This window comes from Colossoma macropomum, unplaced genomic scaffold, assembly GCF_904425465.1.
Source record: "Colossoma macropomum unplaced genomic scaffold, Colossoma_macropomum, whole genome shotgun sequence".
NCBI lineage: Eukaryota > Metazoa > Chordata > Actinopteri > Characiformes > Serrasalmidae > Colossoma > Colossoma macropomum.
In genome coordinates this window covers 17,932,215-17,950,939 of record NW_023494789.1, presented here as the reverse complement: position 1 = coordinate 17,950,939, position 18,725 = coordinate 17,932,215, and the positions used below count along the sequence as shown (strand labels likewise).

The 18,725-nt window shown below is 39.0% G+C and overlaps 1 protein-coding gene across 3 annotated transcripts in view; it reads left to right on the top strand.

Annotated features, from left to right (window-relative positions):
* ryk (receptor like tyrosine kinase) overlaps positions 1-18,725 on the top strand; it is a 62,383-nt gene that overhangs the window by 36,935 nt on the left and 6,723 nt on the right. For all 3 annotated transcript variants that reach the window (XM_036570391.1, XM_036570392.1, XM_036570389.1), the window contains 5 exons: positions 4,507-4,632; positions 7,336-7,422; positions 10,380-10,449; positions 14,997-15,129; positions 17,561-17,670. In XM_036570391.1, coding sequence (XP_036426284.1) covers positions 4,507-4,632; positions 7,336-7,422; positions 10,380-10,449; positions 14,997-15,129; positions 17,561-17,670 — 526 coding nt within the window. The remainder of the gene's footprint in view (positions 1-4,506; positions 4,633-7,335; positions 7,423-10,379; positions 10,450-14,996; positions 15,130-17,560; positions 17,671-18,725) is intronic.

Below are 18,725 nucleotides of genomic sequence, written 5' to 3'. Positions count from 1 at the left end.
TTTCCAACCGAAGATTGAACATGAGGAAAGTACAGATCCACAAGATATACAGGCACAAGCGTTCAGAATACTTCCTACATCTTCTTATAGCTTGACCTGATTGACAATATAGGCTTATAAAACTGTGTATTGAATGATCTGAAAAGATCTATCCAGTCATTAAGTAAATTAAGATACCAATTAAAAAATAAATCTTTCAATTAGTGTTATCACTATACTGAAAATTTCAACATCAATACGGTACTTTGAAATATTGAAACTCAATACCATTTCAGGTCCCAAAGGCAGAAAATTGAGGGTCTTTTGTTTAGATCTCTGTTTTAAAGTGAGGCTCATGTTCACACAAGCAGTGCAGATAGAGCAGCATGAGAGACAAATAGAAATACAGCTATTGTGAGGCCATAATTGGTTGCTTTAAGGTAACTTCAAGTTAGCTTAGCTGTTGTTAGCCCTTATGGCTCTTAGCTCAAGAATAAGATAATAAACATTTATCAGGACGATAATTTGATGAGACACCTTGTTAAACGTTTCAGTGATAATGGCAACAGAAGCAATCACCAACCTATTGGAACTCGTCTTTACAGGTCTGCGTGCTAGTCATGCTGGTAAGGTTTTCTGATAAGGACATTTAAACAGTCAAACTATCATACCTGAAATTTTAATACGGGGCTGAAGTTGTCTTCCTATTCGCCCGCTCCTTGTCTGAATTTTATCGTACTACCTAAAATGATGCAACGGTTGTTGTTTTTATTATAGAACCTGAGGCGCCAGATTGTAACTACTGCATCATTTAAGGTGGAACGGGAAAATTCCAACAAGATGCTGGCGAATAAAATGCTGATATCTTATTGACTTTTCTAATGCTGGCAATATGATTGATTTTTAATGCTGGCAGTATTTTTGATAAGGTGAATTAAGCTATCAAAATATGTAGTTTTCTGTAGGCATCTATCTATAAATACGTGCTATGGTAGGATATTTCAACAAGGTAGCACAGTCATCAGAACAGACTTTCCATCCTTATTTACGTTGAAGACAAAGTATGTCTTGCTGCACTCTTGATGCACTCTTGCTGTTTTCTTTGTCGACTGGTCGCAAAGGCTGTGAGCTCACTGCAGCTGCCATTTAGCATAACAAACCGCACCACTGGCAGTGCGTTACGGAAGCCTATGTCAAAAGAAAGCGCAAGCAGGCAAGCACATTTGTTATGAATATTATTGATACTGCTGGAAATGAGTGTTGTACTGTTTCAAAATGTTGTTTGCCTTATGCTGTGTAGTGCATAGTCAAAGGAGAGAAAGGAGAATGGACTGTCCACAGCTGAAAGTGTAGAGCAAGATATAGCTAATGGCTAGACACAGCTTTGTTGAATGGCATGTTACAGCATGACTAAAAATGCCAACAGCTGGTACCTACACCACTCAACTAAGGATAGAATTTGCATGCATGGCTTGTTTTGTGTCTTTTTCTGGCCTTGATGCTTTGTTTCTGGTGGACCTGCTGATTTTATGCTATATGACTTAGGCGTGCGTGATGTGGCAAAAATATAATACGGTACCTGAAGATATTTTCACTATCACAATATATAGTTTTTCTGATTTTTAAGTTGGAACAGAGAAAATGCATCAACAGTGCTGCATATAAAACCTGCAAAAAATTAATACAGTGACCTGTTTCATTATTAACATTTCACACACTGCACTAAATCTAACTAAAGTTAAGCAGCACTAATTATCCACTTTTTAAAAAAACATGCAGTTGACCAGACTGTATCCACAATATGCTTTGAAAAACTTATTGTGACGTACTTTATGGCAATATTGACACATCGCTCATCCCTAATATGATGATAGAAAGTGAGTTTTAAACAGAGCCAGAGTAAACCTCTAGTCATGAACATTACTCCATGTCTCCTACATTATTCTTTGTTAATGTAACATATGCATTGTTTGTGTAATACACCGGTGCTAAAGTATATATACTGCCATTTTTTTTTGTTTGCATATATGTTGTGGGGTTGAATGCATAAGTTATTAAGTGCTTGGAAACATGTTTTGAGTTTCACCACTTGGAGGAGCCCTCAGGCTTCAGAGTTTGAACAGAGGTTTAATAGTGAGGAGGAAGCAGTGTGTGCAGTAGAACTGCATGTCTTGAGAAGCGGGGCTAGACAGATGTAAAAATTTACACTGACCGCTCAGACCACCAAGCCAATGAATCTTGTGGCCAGAATTTAGAATTACAGAAATATTTAGATTGTACTGAAGCATGCCTCAGTGTCAAAACTGTCAGGTGTTGCTTTTTCTCTTGGGTCCCCACATCCACTCCATTTTTCATTATGCCAGTCGAACCAGGAATTGATGTAAAGGGATCCTCATTTTTCATTTTATAACCGGCCAGACTGAAGACCCACCTTGATCCTCATCGTTTTTTGATCAGTCGGCCCTGCTGGCTTGTTATTGGGATCACTGAAGATCATTAACAGCGCTTGGCTGTACTTTTGAATAAAGTGTTTTCTAAATTAACACTCCCAGTAAAGAATTAACTTGTGGCATCTGCCTGTCGTGGTAACTGACCACATGCTCAGTAGAACATCACATTCTTCTCAAAACCTCCAGCCACACAAATTCTGTCTTCCACTCAATTCTGAACTTTAATTTGTTTTCTTTTTTATCATCAGCGCTGCCAATGACAGTAAAGCTATATTTTAGTAACCCAGTCATCATGGCAGACTATGAAGTAAAGTTCAGAGTTCTAGAGGGAAATTGTCACTTGTCATTATGTTAGCAGCGACGTACTATAATACACAGGTGATAGAGCTGACAGATTCTGACAGATTCCTTTGTTGCAGTAAGTCCGCCAAACAGGCGCTGGATCTTGTATAGGAGGGTGAAATGTAGTTGTTTTGGTATAAATGGTGGAAATTTGTGGATGTGTGAGAATTTAAACAGGCCTGTTGGTTTGTTAAAAGGAAGGGAAAAAAAATCACAAATGCCTACTCAGGCCACAAGCTCTTGATGATGTTTCCGGGGTGCTGGGGTGCTCCTGTTGAGAAGCATAAAGCATTAACACTTCTCTGTGGTGCTATTTAACTGAAAGTGTATAGATATTTGTTGTTAATGCAGGCCTGCTCAGTGAAACGTATATTACTCAGTCACAATTTTGACATCTATAATTTGTTAATCATGAAAGGGTGCAATTACTGTGTTCCATCTGGTAAATTGCTCACTGGCTCAGTCTTTTGAGTGCTTTATCACATTCCTATCCCTGACATTTTCCTTATGTGCTGTCAGAACACTCACCAATCTCTCATATTGACTAACAACTTTAAATGTTACTAATGCTTATGTAAGCAGTCACCATGATTCCGCCCGCTGTCTTGCAGTACCACACACTGCGTTTTGTGCATTATTACCAACATATATAATGTTCGCATGGAGGTGTTGCACCCACCCATGCATTGTGTTGTTTACATATAAAAACTGCATTCCTTCAGATTGATAGAAATGCCATTGTAATGATCTGAGCTACTGCAGTAATGTTAAAAGGATGATGGTTGAAAAATTCAGGTTTCATTTATGAATTTCATTTTGGCGAAGCTCTGTAATGGTCAGTTTTTGTTTAGCATATTTATTTATTTTTTTGTTTGTTGAATTTACCCATCCAGGATCTCCTTTTCACTCACCACTTGTCTTTAGTGCTCCTTATATAAATCGGTGGCTCCATGACGCTGGGACTGAGACCACTGCTCTGTACCCTGTCCTCTTTACTGCAATATAGAGCTAACAAGCATGGTTAAAAAGCTTAGCATTTGGCATAGCACTGATCTTTGTGTTGTGCTGGCATCCTGTAGCAGCCGTACAAGTTCAGTACAGAGCGAACGCTTTGGACTGATAGGTATTTCTGCATGAACGGCTCCTAAAAGGTCATCTGGTATTTATCGTAATAATAACTGAGTAGTTTGAATAGTCTTCTGCGAACTGCAAGACACTGTTAACAATAAAAAAAAAGTGAAAATAATTGCTTTCTCCTTTTTATATGTTTGTTATAACCAAATGATACACATAAGAATAAGATAAGAGAAAGAATAAACGATTTACTAGAAAATGAGGAGACATGGAGAACACTCCAACTCGCACAAACATTACAGAACCAGGCATGCTTTATCTTTTGTTCACTTCATGTTTCTCTGTTGTCTTTGGGAGGGTCTCAAGCATGTGAAATTACATTGCAGCAAAACACAATGTGCACTTGAGTCCTCTGTAAACACTTAATACAATTAGCTCTAAATGAACTGAGCGATAAAATCAGTTATGCTTAAAAACACATTGTGCAAAAGCCATAGTTTAAGGCTTGGTTTTGGCAAAGCCAATGTTTCACGCAGTTGGTGTGCATAAGTAATTTTCCCTTGTTTAAGTTTTGTTTATGTTTGGCATTCATTTCTTCCTTAATTATGATTACTTGGATGTAGAGCTGTTTTATAATGTTTTTGTCTTTTGTGTGCTTTAGGCTACCCCTCACTGCGGATAGAGAAGAATGACTTAAGAAGTGTAACCCTGCTAGAGGCTAAGGCAAAGGTCAAAGACATCGCCATCTCTAGGGAGAGAGTCACGCTCAGAGACGTCTTGCATGAAGGTGAGTTTTGTTTGACGGGCTCTGCTACACATGCTCACGTAATACGTATATGTAATGTGTCCCATATAGATATTGTCAAAAAATTAAAGCAATTAATCACGATTAACTACATGAAAAACATGATTAATTGCTTTAATTGTTTGACAGTCACATTTGTTTATTTGCTCAATTTTGACACTAAGGAAGATTTTTTGTATTAAAAAAGAGGGCATTTTGCTATATTATGAGCAGACAAAATTACCCTTTGAATGTGTTAATTACTATCAGTAATTCAGTAACATTTATTTTCATCATCTGAATGTAGAGTTAACAAATTGCAGAGTGCCATTGAAACTCCTTATATAAGAGGGCTACAGTCATAAGTCACAGCAACAGTGCACTAGCAGCTTTAGTACTATTTGAAATATATAATTATTTATATATATTATATATGTAAATACATATGTTTTGTTAATATGCCCATATGTGTTCTAAATGTCATTGCTTTTGCAGCAAAAACCTTGTATCTCCAATTTCTTGTTTTTATTTTTTTATTTATAATTTTTTTGTTAAAAATTCCAGTTGGCCTTTACATTATCTCTAAATTTCATGATGAACGGACAAATTTGCAAATAAGTGCTCCTGATAAGGTAGATTCTCAGTGGTTTTTCCTGTTATTTTTATAAAGTCATGACATTTTTGTGTACATTTCTTGACGCATGTAAATTTCCTTTTTTAGAAGAATTTTCTGTGGCCCTTTTCTTAGAATTGCAGTTAGCCTCTGACAGCAAGAAATTGTTCTCTCCCTTTATCGTAACAGTTTTTGCTGAAATGTCTTGGCACATTCAGTCCTGACAGAATTGCATCACACCATTCATGTACGTCAATAGACGACTGAGCCAAACTATATCTAAGGATCAGGGAAAAGGTTTGTCTTAAGCTCAGTGTTTATCGTGTTTGAACTGCACTGCAGGAGGAATCCCTATTCCAGCACGTAGATGAGCTCCAGGTTGAAACCACACTGTTTGGCCTTGACTGAGCACAACTCTAGTTCAGTTTACGCAGTTGCCATCAGTCATACCAGCCATAAAAACCTGTATGCTTGCACAATGTTTTTCAGCCATCTGTCCAGCCTCTTACAGTCTCAACTTGAAAAGCATAAGTCATGCATTTGCGTCAGCCTCTTTACAGCAAATCTTGGCGAGTCCTTAAAGCTCAGGCTTGTTTCATTTCTTTTTTCTATAGGCTTGTTTATATAATGTGCTTCCAGGCATGACATTGATGTGCGATCCAGGCATTCATAATGGTTTTTAATCTGTAAAAACTAAAATTAAGCAAACACTTGCTTTTGCTTTGAGGCTCACAAAATGTAATCAAACTGTGAAAAAAAAACATTTCATTGGATGTTTGGGGAGACAATTATATTGCTTGTAAGGGCCTCCTACTTGGTGATCACTTGGTAATCAAATATTTTTGTGATGGTTCATTATTTTGCAGGATTTTTATATTCGATGATGAGATGGAGAGCAGCCTTATATTATTAAGCCCCAGGTGCATATTACATAGCTCATTTATAATGGTGTTTTCGCATCTTGTGCACGAGGCCAATTTTTGCCAAGTTTTTTTATGCACTATCATTTATTTATAAAGGTGTTTGTAACCAGAGAGCACGATAGACCATTAGAGTAGAGTAATATTATGTGGTAATAGAGGGGTTGATGTGGGTTTGTACATCAACAAACTGATGTAAGATAACCAGCATGTCCAAACAAGCCTGCTGGTGAGAGGAAGGACCAACAATTTGAGACAAAAAGATTAAAGAAAGAGAAGTTGACCATAGCCATGTTGGCATTTAACCTCAGTGAATCTGCAGTGAATGTTTGCCAATTTTCATGATGTTGCATTTTTTAATTTATTTATTTTACAATCAGAAAGTCTGATTCACCCGTTTATATGCACTTTTTTAGGGCTTCCTAGTAAATTTTTTCCCAAGTATTTTGGAATGTTTGAAAAGCTTTGAAAGAGTTTGTTAAGTCCATTTTTGTTGCCCTTTGAACCTCCATAATCTCTGAGACTTTTATTACACCCAAAGGATTATTATTCAGAATTATGTGGAAAACAATGCAAACTGGTGGAGTTATTGTTAATTTAGGAATGAGGAATGCAAGTCTGGAACTGCTAGTGGTTCAATGGAGTTTAAAAAGTTGAAAAACTAATTACGTGATTAATCGCCAACGTAATAGGTTCACTACTCAAGTACTAATTTAATCAGTAGTGACAGCCCTAAACCTCAGCATCCTTTAGAGGAACCAAGGGGCAGACTGCTCTGTGGTTTTTTTATACCAACACATTATACCTCTCTAATGTCTTTCTAGCTCAGGGAAAGAGGGGCTCAGAGCAGGAGCAGGAAAAAGAGCAGGAGAAGAGTAGAGGCAGATTGCTTTCAGAACACTGTTAAATCTGTCTGACAACAGTGATCTGCTTCATTTAGAGCATTGAGGTCAAACCGAATGCCTCTGTTTGGACCTGCTGTCAGTTGCATTCTCACCCAGCACAAGATAGATTGGCCTTTGTAACAGGCATGTATTACTGCAGAGCACTGGAGCATGTCTTTGAGGAGGTTCACATGTGATTGTGTGTAGTGACATTCCTGTCTGTCTCCTTCTGCTTGGCTCTACAAACTCCCTGTCTCTAAACTAAGTGACTGTTTGTTTGTATTCACAGGAACATTTGGACGCATATTCCATGGTGTCCTGCTTGACGAGAAGGACCCAAGTAAAGAGAAGCAAGTGTTTGTGAAAACTGTCAAAGGTACAGTTGCTGTTCACATTCCCTGTTACTAGTGCTGTAATGTTTTAACTTGACACTACAAAAAGAAACACCCATCACATCTGCCCATTTTAACTAGTGATGCACTGATCTGATAGACTATATAGGTACTGGCACCGATACTGACCACAATCAACGGATCGAGTATTAGCCAGACGTGACCCATCCACTATCAGTAGTGTTTCTTAGACTTTCTTCAGACTGAGGGCAAAAGAGGCCCAATTCCAACTTAGTGCTCAAATCGAGTTTCGTTGTTTGGACATTCATGTTATCCTTTTAATGTGACATATGTCTGACATCACCCGCATGTGCAAAAGAACACTCAACCATTCGGCTCATTCAACAAACACCAGCTGTCCTCTACCTCTCCGGAAGATTAAGACTCCTTTCAAGTGGCATCAAATGAGCTGTGCAAAATAGTATTTTAAACTTGGAGGACAAACAATGGGCGCTTTCAGTAAAGGAAAATTTACAGAAAACAGTAAAAAAAAAAATAATAATAATTTCTGTGCTTGTTTTTTGTGGAAGCTGATCAAGCAAAGAAAGGTACCTTAGGGGTGCAAACTGAGTTCCAAAACAGAGAAGCCTACTTCATAAAGACATTTAATCTGTGTGAATCTCCTTTGCTTCATTCTTTTTTCAAAATAGTAAGTAAATGTTGAATAGCTGTTAGCTAGATTATTCTCATCAGAGGCACAGTGTGGGCAATGTAATGATTTCTCTTGTTAGGCTGCCCACATTTGTCTAGCTCGTCCTCTAAAAAGAAATACATGAAGCATAACCATAGTAACGGCTGTTTCGGTGAAGTTGCATTAAGGTGTTTGTTTCTGGGCGTGGAAAATTGTAATGAAGATTGAGCTGGCTTGGGCTAATCTAAGAAGATGAAATGAGTGTTTCTTTGTAAATGTGAAATATGCCACCTTTCTCTACATAGAGCAGCAATGCGTCACAATAAAAGCCCCTCTTAACAAAATGTGAACCAGCGTGTCACAATAAAAGCCCTGTGCTTTTCTAACTCTGTTGTGCTTCATACCAGCTTCACTAGCAATTAACTATATCAAGCTTCCACATTTTTAACAATTTCTGTAGGCTATTATTGTAGGCCAAAACATTAAAATTGTCAGATTTTTGAGTGATCTAGAGATAATAAGGAGGTAATTAAGATGTCTACAGTGTTCAATTAGTCTTCATACCTCTAAAATAAATTAGAAGAATATGGTATACATATAGTATGAATATGAAATACTTGTCCAGTTGTCCTCATTTAAAAATAATCCTTAATAAATCCTTTATTATCATGTTTTGGAATTAACTCTTCAGTTGTAACAGCACATTGAATGAAATGTTGAAGAATCGTCTCATTACTCAATTTTGACCGTTATCCTGAGTTCAATTATCGGAAACCTTATAGAGAGAGAGAAGGCTGGATTGGTGCATCACTGATTTTAACTCAGGGTTACAATGATAAAAGAAAAGTACTGATCTTCAAGACATTTAACATTATGCTCATAAATCTTCAGAAATATGGGTTTGGGATGCTACTGCTTCCAGTAATAGGAAGTTTTTTAACAGACCAGACAAGTAATGCAGACTAAAAACAGATTTCAGTGGGAATCTGGGATTTAAATAGGACTTGGAGGATTTTTTCCCCTTTCTCGTTTCTGCTTCATGTTTTGTCACTGGTTGCTTGGCAAAGGATGCTGCCAGGCACTCATATGAGATGTTGTTGCCCTCCTGCCCTGTTTTACCCTGTCCGGGTCTGGTGCCAGCTGCTGAACAATGTGCCCATGCCATTCTCAACTGCGCCAAGCCCTTCAACTTCCCCCCAGCCATACCCATAGGGTAGGAAACAATGTGGATTACCCATAAGCACCAAGCAGCTGCCAAAAGCTGCATTTTGAGATAAACTCAGGCCTCTGTGAACTTGACTGTAGCACATTCTCCCAGCCAGCTCTGTGAGTCTGGACAAAATGGGTTGAAGGAGGCTGAGAGACCAAGAGGGCAGTTACAGTGTGGACGAAAAAAAAAATCCGTGATATTTTCTGTTTACACCAACTTCTGTGTTTCTGTGATATGTCTCTGAATGAAAGCTCATGAATCACTATTGCCATGTGTCACAATTTCGCTTGTAGAATGACTTTTTTGCTGTTTTACCATAATCTCTGAGACTTTTATTACACTCTAAGGATTATTCATCAGAATTATGCGGAAAACAATGCAAACTGGCAGAGTTATTGTTAAGTTAGGAATGAGGAATACAAGTCTGGAACGGCTAGTGGTTCCATGGAGTTTAAAAAGTTGAAAAACTAATTGCGTGATTAATAAACGCCAACGTAATAGGTTCATTACTCAAGTACTAATTTAATCAGTAGAGACAGCCCTAAAGCATCCTTTAGAGGAACCAAGGGGCAGACTGCTCTGTTTTTTGTTTTTTTTTTATATATACCAACACGTTATACCTCTCTAATGTCTTCTTAGCTCAGGGAAAGAGGGGCTCAGAGCAGGAGCAGGAAAAAGAGCAGGAGAAGAGTAGAGGCAGTCTGACAACAGTGATCTGCTTCATTTAGAGCATTGAGGTCAAACCGAATGCCTCTGTTTGGACCTGCTGTCAGTTGCATTCTCACCCAGCACAAGATAGATTGGCCTTTGTAACAGGCATGTATTACTGCAGAGCACTGGAGCATGTCTTTGAGGAGGTTCACATGTGATTGTGTGTAGTGACATTCCTGTCTGTCTCCTTCTGCTTGGCTCTACAAACTCCCTGTCTCTAAACTAAGTGACTGTGTTCACAGGAACATTTGCCTTTAAAACTCACCCAAAGGGCAGTTGGATAAATGGATTCACAGAACATGTCTTTTCAAAACACCTTTTATTATGACTAACGATTTAGATAACCAAGTCTCTCGTCCCCATGTTGGTTCTTGTATTTGCTTTGGCAGATCATGCCTCCGAGGTGCAGGTGACGATGATGCTGACGGAGAGCTGTAAGCTGCGAGGCCTTCATCACAGGTGAATCATCATAGTGGTCCTTTGTTCTTTATTTTGTTTGTTTGAATCATGAGGTCTTAACCACAGTAGTGTCATTCTTCATCCTCATCTGGCCGTCCCACCAAATTCCTAACGCAGTCTCTACTCTTCTACCATTATTGCCTATATATTTTATGGGGTCATTTCATGAAGGCTACTTCATTGTTGATCACTTATGGAACAGTAGTACAGTGAGATTAAATGCCCTGTGTGTTTGTGTCAGGCTGGTAAAGGCTTCAAATGTGAATGATGCCACCTTGACAGTGGTTCATAACTGATCTTATGAAATCCTATTCTATATCAGAAAATATACCAAACAGTCTACAAGCAACATTACAAATATGCAGTGAATGTTTCAGTATTGGGCTGCACCTACATTCTCTATAGTTACTTTGAAGTTCTACATAAATAATGCAGCGTTTCCAAGATTTCATGCCTTTAAAAGCCAGAATGTTCTAGTGATGCTGTCTGAAATGAATATTACCATTGCTGCACAAGTAAATGTTTACTTGTATTTAGTAAAACGTCCTTCTAAAGAATCTTGAAGTTTTTATTTATTCAGTTAGTTAGTAAGCTGGTCAATTCAGAAGGAAGGCAGATAGCTGACGTTACTGCTTGGAAGCCATGTATCTTAGCAATATAACTGTGGTAACTGTCTTCAAATAATCATTAGTATAGAGAGAATGGAATACTCAAATGGCAGATAAGCATCAGATAAGCAGGACAGAAAAAGAGATAAAAACTGAAGTTTGCAAGGTACTTGGCTATTTAGATCCCTTACCTTAGTTTGGCTTCTTTTCTCTGGCTGGGAGGGTGTAAAACTTATCTTAAAGAAGGGTTATTCAAATGCCAGCTTGGTCGTCTTAAGTAGCATACAGATCAGTGACTAGATTGGTTGACACTACAGGGATTCCCAATGATATTATAATGTATTTGCAAAGTGCATGCTGGGTATTGTAGTGAGAGAGCACTGATGTAATGAAATTGGGAAATCTGTCGAAGTGATGAAACTGAGGGAGACAGTGCTGTTCTATAAAATGCTGCCTACCATGACAGCATACTAAATGATAGTTTAGCCCACAATACCCCATTTAAGGCTTGTACCACAGTGGCCTTACATCTAGTCAGCTGTCCATTCATTTACTCATGCATGTTAATTTGTTCATAAGCTGCCAGGCCTTGATAACAGGTGAGTTGCATTCATTCAACATTTCATTCCTTCATTTCCTCCATACATTCTGAAGCCCTCAGGGACACCCACAGTTAGTGATAATAACCTCGCACAGTGCTTCTCAGCAACAGTTCTGTTTTTCCTTCTCAAAACAAGTACAACCAATTAACTCAACCAAGTACAATGAAGTTGTGTAGACTTTAGAGCTTTAATCAGGTCTGAAATTTAGGTCCGAACCCGAATGTAGCATTCTGCCAAAGTCTAATCTGATCCAACCCACAGCACCAGGCTTTAAATCTGAACCTGACTGTAGAACAACAAAATTCTGAGTTGAAACTAGATGTAGCATGAACAGTTCTGTCTGAAAATGACCTTAACATCAATATTAAGAAAATGTGGTCAACAGTAGGGGTGCGGGAAAAACTTGATTCTTAGATGCATCGCGATGCGGACATGAACGATTCTGAATCGATTCACAAATGTCAAAAATCGATTTTCTAAATATTTAATTTATAATGTAATGTTGACGGAACGCAAAAGGCGGAATTTGGAAGTGGGTAAGTGCAGCGCCCGGACAGTCTGTGGCGGCACATAACAAAAACACAAGTGGATGAGTGAGAAATCCGACCGGCTCCCTCTGCATTAAAGCCAGGTTAGGTCAGGAGTCACAACACACATGTTAATAAGAGCCATTTTGTCCTTTCAACAAAGTCAAACCACCTTGGAAGCCGCAGCATTTAATGTCCAGTATGTGGTAATGTCGTAGTATGGGCTAAAAATATAAACGAGAGCGCAGATTTACTTCGCTCTGCTTTAAGCTTTAGCTATAGCCGCTTTCCTTCCATCTCCGCCAGAACACCTTTCTTCAAAACTAGAAGAGTTTCTTGTAAAATGTCTCAGCATCCGGCTGTTTTACGAGGCTGAAGTCGCTTCTCGTTCTAATTTTCCCGTTTCACCTTAAATTCTGCCTTAGGCGCCGAATGTAACTGCTGCACCATTTAAGGTGGAACGGGAAAATTCGAAAGAGAAGCGAGTTCATCTTCGCAACTTTTTTTAACTCTCGTTGCAGATTTAACCAACCGCGCTGCTTATAAATGCGAATAAGTCCTCCAAATGCAAATGTTCGTCTCAATCTCTCTTTTTTCATTCGCTACTGGCGAGGCCAGACCTCGGGGCTATGTGACCTGCTGTCTGCTGTCTGTTCTCGGTCGTTGAGAACCAGGGCTTTCGCGCTATGCTGCTGGAGCCGAGATTCAGCGTCCAGTTTCGAAAATACCCCAACTCTGTAGTAATAAAAATAGGGAGGGAAAACAACTGATACAAGGATGACTGCAGGCCAAAATCCTTTCAAGGAGAGACCCTTGAAATTTGAGCCAACCAGAGCCCAATGAATATATTTGTGTACTCTGATTCCACAGTCACTCTTTGTCCTGGTGACCTTTTTGGCTTGAAATTCAAATGAACTTCAGTGTCACCTCTGTGTCCTCTCAGTAAAATGCTGACAGCTGCATGTTCCACGTTCATGATGGAAATTTTTGTCTTGCTTGGTTGTCTAATGACAAAATATCGTGACAGCAGAATGAGGACCACTCACCTACAGTAGTAACCATGCGGTCACTGCTGACTTTTACATTTCCCCCAAAGAAAGATTTATGATCTCTTCATACTCCCACAGCTTCAGTTTATTTTTCTTTTTTTTTCCTCTTTTCCCCTAGAAGCGGTTTCTCAATTCCCATCTGACGCAGAGTGTATTTCCTAGAAATGTAGAGAGCTCCTTGTCTGTGAACTGTTGTAACATTAGGAAGTCCTTCAGCAGAAACCAAACTCTGTTAGAATTGTCCAGCATGTTATTCAGCAAAATGATAAGTAATAAACATTGTAATAAACAGCCCTGCTTTTATCAGTGTCTCCGTCAGGTTAGCACAAAGTACGTATGTACAATGTTTATGAGGTAAGTGGGTATTCCACTGAATAGACTGTTCAGCCGTTTTGCTATTTCTTGTGGCAGTGTTTGCTTGCTCTGCCTCTTTGGTTGCTGGGGAGATGGCCACAGGTCTGCTTCCTGTTCCATTTGCTGGGAGCAGTGCTGTCAGGCCAGACTCTGTCTGCAGTCAAACATCAGACCCTGCCCTGCTCCTTTAGGCCCCTATAAATATCACACTGTGACAATCATACAGGATGGAGTCATGTTTGGAAGACAGAGTGTTCTTATGGAAACATATTTCATCACTGCCAGCAGTTACAGGAAGTAAGGTCATTTCACTGGAGCGTATTGATAGCTACCCTTACTGTCTCCGGTTGGTCAATTCCTTAGTTTTCCTTCCCATCTCCTTAATTAGGCTTGAGGTTTAGCTCTGTCGTTTGACATTTGAAAGATTTGACCTGTTCATGCTTTGGCTAGCTGTGTAATTCTTCACATCTGAGGCAAGAGTGGAGCTTGATTTTCTCCTCTCTCTTATAAATGAAGTTTATCTGATGGTGACAGTTTTGGTGGTCTAACTGGGTATTGCACAGTGGTTAGGAGTCTTTGAGTATCTTCTAATAATTTTTTGAGCTCCAGTTTTGAAACTCTTCACTTATTTTCTTTTAATTTTATGCTGTCATATGTATGTCAGTTAATTTATTTGTACTCTTCAAAATATGTTCTGAAAATGTATAACTTTTACTTTTTGGCTCTTTTACAGGAAATTAATTGAGAAATAAATGAGAACTAGTCTCCTGACTTTTGCACTAAACTGTATTTTCTCTAACGTTAGTGTTCTGCAGAAATAATGATGTCAACTAATCCTGCAGTAGATGATGGTGTTGGACACGGCATTAAGCTAGCTAGAAACATTACAACTCTGAAATTGAGCTCTGTTTAGCCATTTAGTCAGGCCTTCATCACTAAACATTTGTTGTTCATGTGTGTTCCTGCTTTGTTGGAATGAATACCTACAACCACCCCTCCCCACTGCGTTTGCGGATAAGATACACCCCTGCTCCAAAGCATTTAGTGCCTGTTGCTCAGCATACAGCAAAATAGTATCTGTATAAATAGTATCTAAATAGTATATGTTACTGCAGTTTGGACTAAGAACTAAGTGTGTAGCCTAGTTAGGTTTTGTACTTACCCCCAGTCCACATTCTGTTCTCCTGCACTTTTTAAAAAGTCACACCCATGTCTATAACCATGAAAAAGAAGGCAGCTTTAGCTTTGTACAAGCATTTGATGCTGGTTTGTTTTTGCAGCTGGTAATGCAATTGAGAGAGTAGTGATCTATTTTGGTCACAACCTAGGCCAGTTTTTCTTTTTGTTGTTGTTTTGGTTTTGTTTTTATTTGCATTTGGTAAATGTGGTTTACCTTACCTCTTTCAGGAACCTGTTGCCCATATGTCACGTTTGCACAGAGGATGGGGAGAAGCCCATGGTCCTTTTGCCCTACATGAACTGGGGCAACCTCAAACTCTTCCTACGGCAGTGCAAGCTGGCTGAGGCCAACAACCCTCAGGTGAGCATATAAACATAATCTGTCAACTTCAAGCATTATACACCTCCTGTTACAGGCCCTTTAGTTCTGTATAGCCTGGTGAGAACTGTCTAATGGAAACACAACACCGTTCACCACTTTCATGCACATAAACAGCTATTTAATAGCTTTTAAAGGAACATGTGGTTTGAAAATAACGATGGACTGTTTGAAGGTGGTGTTCTGTTACCTTTAAAGCATGCCGAAAGTGTTAAACTGCTTTTGACTCTCCAGCAGGACACCTAAAGAGTTCAAATTCTCTTTATTTAATTGCATTCTTTAGAACAATGAATATACTGTGTAGAGCCCTGATTGATGTCAAGTAGCAGAGTGCTAAGGAAAAAAGGAAGAGGTGCTTTACTGGAGTGAGGAGTGCACAATCAGTCTTTTGTGCTGGTTAACCCCAGGGGGTCTCTGATCCAGTTGGCATCAAGCCCTTTGCAGGAACAGGATGCTGTTGATTCAATCAGTCAGCTCGCTATGAGCAAGTGTACAAGTGTTACTTCAAGCTAACAATTTTTACACTGCAAGCCTGTGCTTGCTAGCAGTAAAAAAAAATAAAAAATAAAGAAGACTTTTATGCAAGTTACAGTCATGCCTTCTCTCTGGTTCCTGTGTAGGAATTTGTCTGAGCAGGCATAAAATGTAAATCATAAAGAGTCCTAAATCAGTAGTGAAGCATCAGATTTAAAAAAAAAAGTGAATAGAATAGGAGCAGATGTTTCATTTCTCAACTTCCTGACAACTTGAGCATCTGGTTTGGAATGCATGTCCACCCTCACTTGAAGTAGAACTTATTTGCTTTTTTAACTTTGGTAAATACTACTTGGCACTCTCTGTATTACAGTGCCATCTGCACCGTTTCGCCATCATCATATTTGCAGAATATAAACTACAAGCCCAAGCCTGTGTGCTGCTGATTAGGTAGCCTGTGACCGATAAGGCCTTTACAGTGCACAATTAAACCGTTTTTGTGCCCCCCTCCCCCAAATTAGACAGTTTAAAATAGTCCTGTGTCAAGATGCTACATGTTTGTGTGCATGTTTGTCTTTCTGTGTGTCACTCTGGGTACCTTAAAAAAGGATTATGTAAGTTATGTGGGTTGTTCCTCTGTACATCAGTAAGCAGTGTGTGTTTTCAGTCGAGGTGCAGGGCTGTGTGGGTAGTACTGAGTTGACAAGAGTTGTAGGTCTGCTGCTGCTCAGACAGCAAACTCGTGTAATACGCTGGTCATCAAAAGTTTGGGAACACCATGCAAACTTTGCTGCTTTTCACATCTGTAAGAAAAATACTTGAAGCAACATACATCAGCTGTTTGCAAACACTTGAAGTATATTTTGCAACACTTGCTTTGATGTAAAGATGCTAGAGTACTCTTAACAGTTCGACGTTGTAGTCTTGGAAAGTATTCAAAATCGCTATGTAGGTGTTCATTACGTTTCATCACGAGAAGATGGAGAAAATATACAGACCAACAATTCAGTGAAACACTAATTTTGTATTTTAACAGAGCTGTAAAACGTTCATATTTGAAAGTATGTGTACTTCTTTACTTTGATACGCGAGTATCTGAAGGTGAGCATGTTGCCAAGAACATGTTAAGGATGTGGCTAGGAAGAGGTAGCATGGTTTTTATTGCTAAATAGGCATGACTGATGTTAGGTCCAAAAATAGTTAAAATGTATTTGTCTGACAAACTAACTTTAGCACATCATTCACCAAAGAGAAAACAACACCTGTACAAGACAGCAGGTTTCCATTAGTGTCCAGTGTTACCAGATAGCTGTAGTTTTAGCTTATTAGCTCATCCGAGGCAGCCAGTTATGTTACTCATCCGAAAATGTGCCAGTTTCCAGTTAATTTTTTTTTTCTGGCTCAGATATCCGTTCATGAACTCTTAGAGATACTTATATCAAAAATAGGCTGAATGTACATCCCTACTCACTTTAAGTTTATCAGAGTGTCTTTTTTGGTATGAAGAATAGATGTTGCCTAAATAAAAACTTGACAGTGTTATATTCTGTCTTGCTTTCTATGCTTTTAACTATTGTTAAAAGCACATATTGAAGCTCTTTTGGCCCAAAAGTGGTTTAAACAGTTGAAAGGTTTGAGTGCTGATGAGTGCTGACATCACTAGGGGATAAAATGCGTGGGCTTTGGAATCTTTCCCAAAGTAGCACTGTCACAAATATTTACACGTGATGTAAACGTGATGTGAAGTTATTGCAAACTGATAATGAAAACATGCTCGTTTCTATTAAAAACATTTTGAAAAGTGTACCCCCAAACTTTTGACAAACAAAGGTGCAATAAAGGCTTGGTGGCCCTCAGCCTTGTTACAACACCCATTGGTGCAGCTTCCTTTTAAACCTTCTTTCTCTTCTTCTCCTGACTCTTCTCTTTCCAACTACAGGCTATCTCACAGCAGGATCTTGTTCACATGGCCATCCAGATTGCATGTGGAATGAGCTACCTGGCCCGGAGAGAGGTCATCCACAAAGACCTGGCTGCCAGGAACTGTGTGTAAGTGTGACATTACCTGAAACTCCACTACACACACACACACACTTGAGGCCTTAACATGCAGTGTTCAGTTTGATTTGATTGTTTGATTTTTAATAAACTCACTAACCATCACAGCTGTCTCTGGCGTTGGCATGTCGACAGTCAAGATGACTGATCAGCAACTAGAACTTTTAACAAATGGTAAAAGGATTAGTTTGCCCTCAGCTTTGTCACAGACTTTGGTAGCATCTCCAAAAGTAGCCAAAACTGAGTCACAGAGATTTGAGCTCTGTGTGGAAGCTCTCATAACATTCTAGCACGTGATCGAGGCAGTGAAACTTTGTGTTTCTTTCACTTGTCTAAAATGGAATGTAACTTACCCAATGTCATATCTTTTAGCTCCTGAAGACAATCTGCTCATTCATTCATTTTTTCGCGTTGCACACATGGCAAAATTCTCAAAAATTGGATCTCGTCCAGTGTGTATAGTTTTGATGAAAATAATCACATTTTCATGTTATTTGCGTCATGTTTGGTGTGCAATGGCCTTTACACAGGGTTCGTACAGGTGCTTGAAGTCCTTGAAAATGCTTGAATTTTAATGTTGTATTTTCCAGGTTTGAAAAGTGCTGGAAAATGCTTAAAATCCTACCTGTATTTCAAATAGCTATCTGACTGAATAGTTTGGTTATTAAATGGAGAAATAAAATAAGTCACAGCCTAAAACGAAAACTGCTCTGCCTGGGCTCGCTTGCGCATCTGAGTGTGTGATAATGATGGGAATTTTGGCTCTTTTTGGTGAACCAAGATCATTTGACTCAGACCAGAAGTGTTGACTCACTGACTAAAAGACTGGCTTAAAGAGCTTGTTCGCGACCCATACACCGCTAGCTAGTGTATGACTGCGATCTGCCGGTCTGTTTTCAAGCTAGCCACTATTTCTGTTGTTCTGATTTGCACAATACTGTGGGAAAAAGGTTATAGAGCTGATTGACTGCCTACCTCAAAGGTGAATGTTGTTATTTTGGACATTTTCAGGAAAGAATTTATTGGAAGTGAAGTTATTTGTCGAA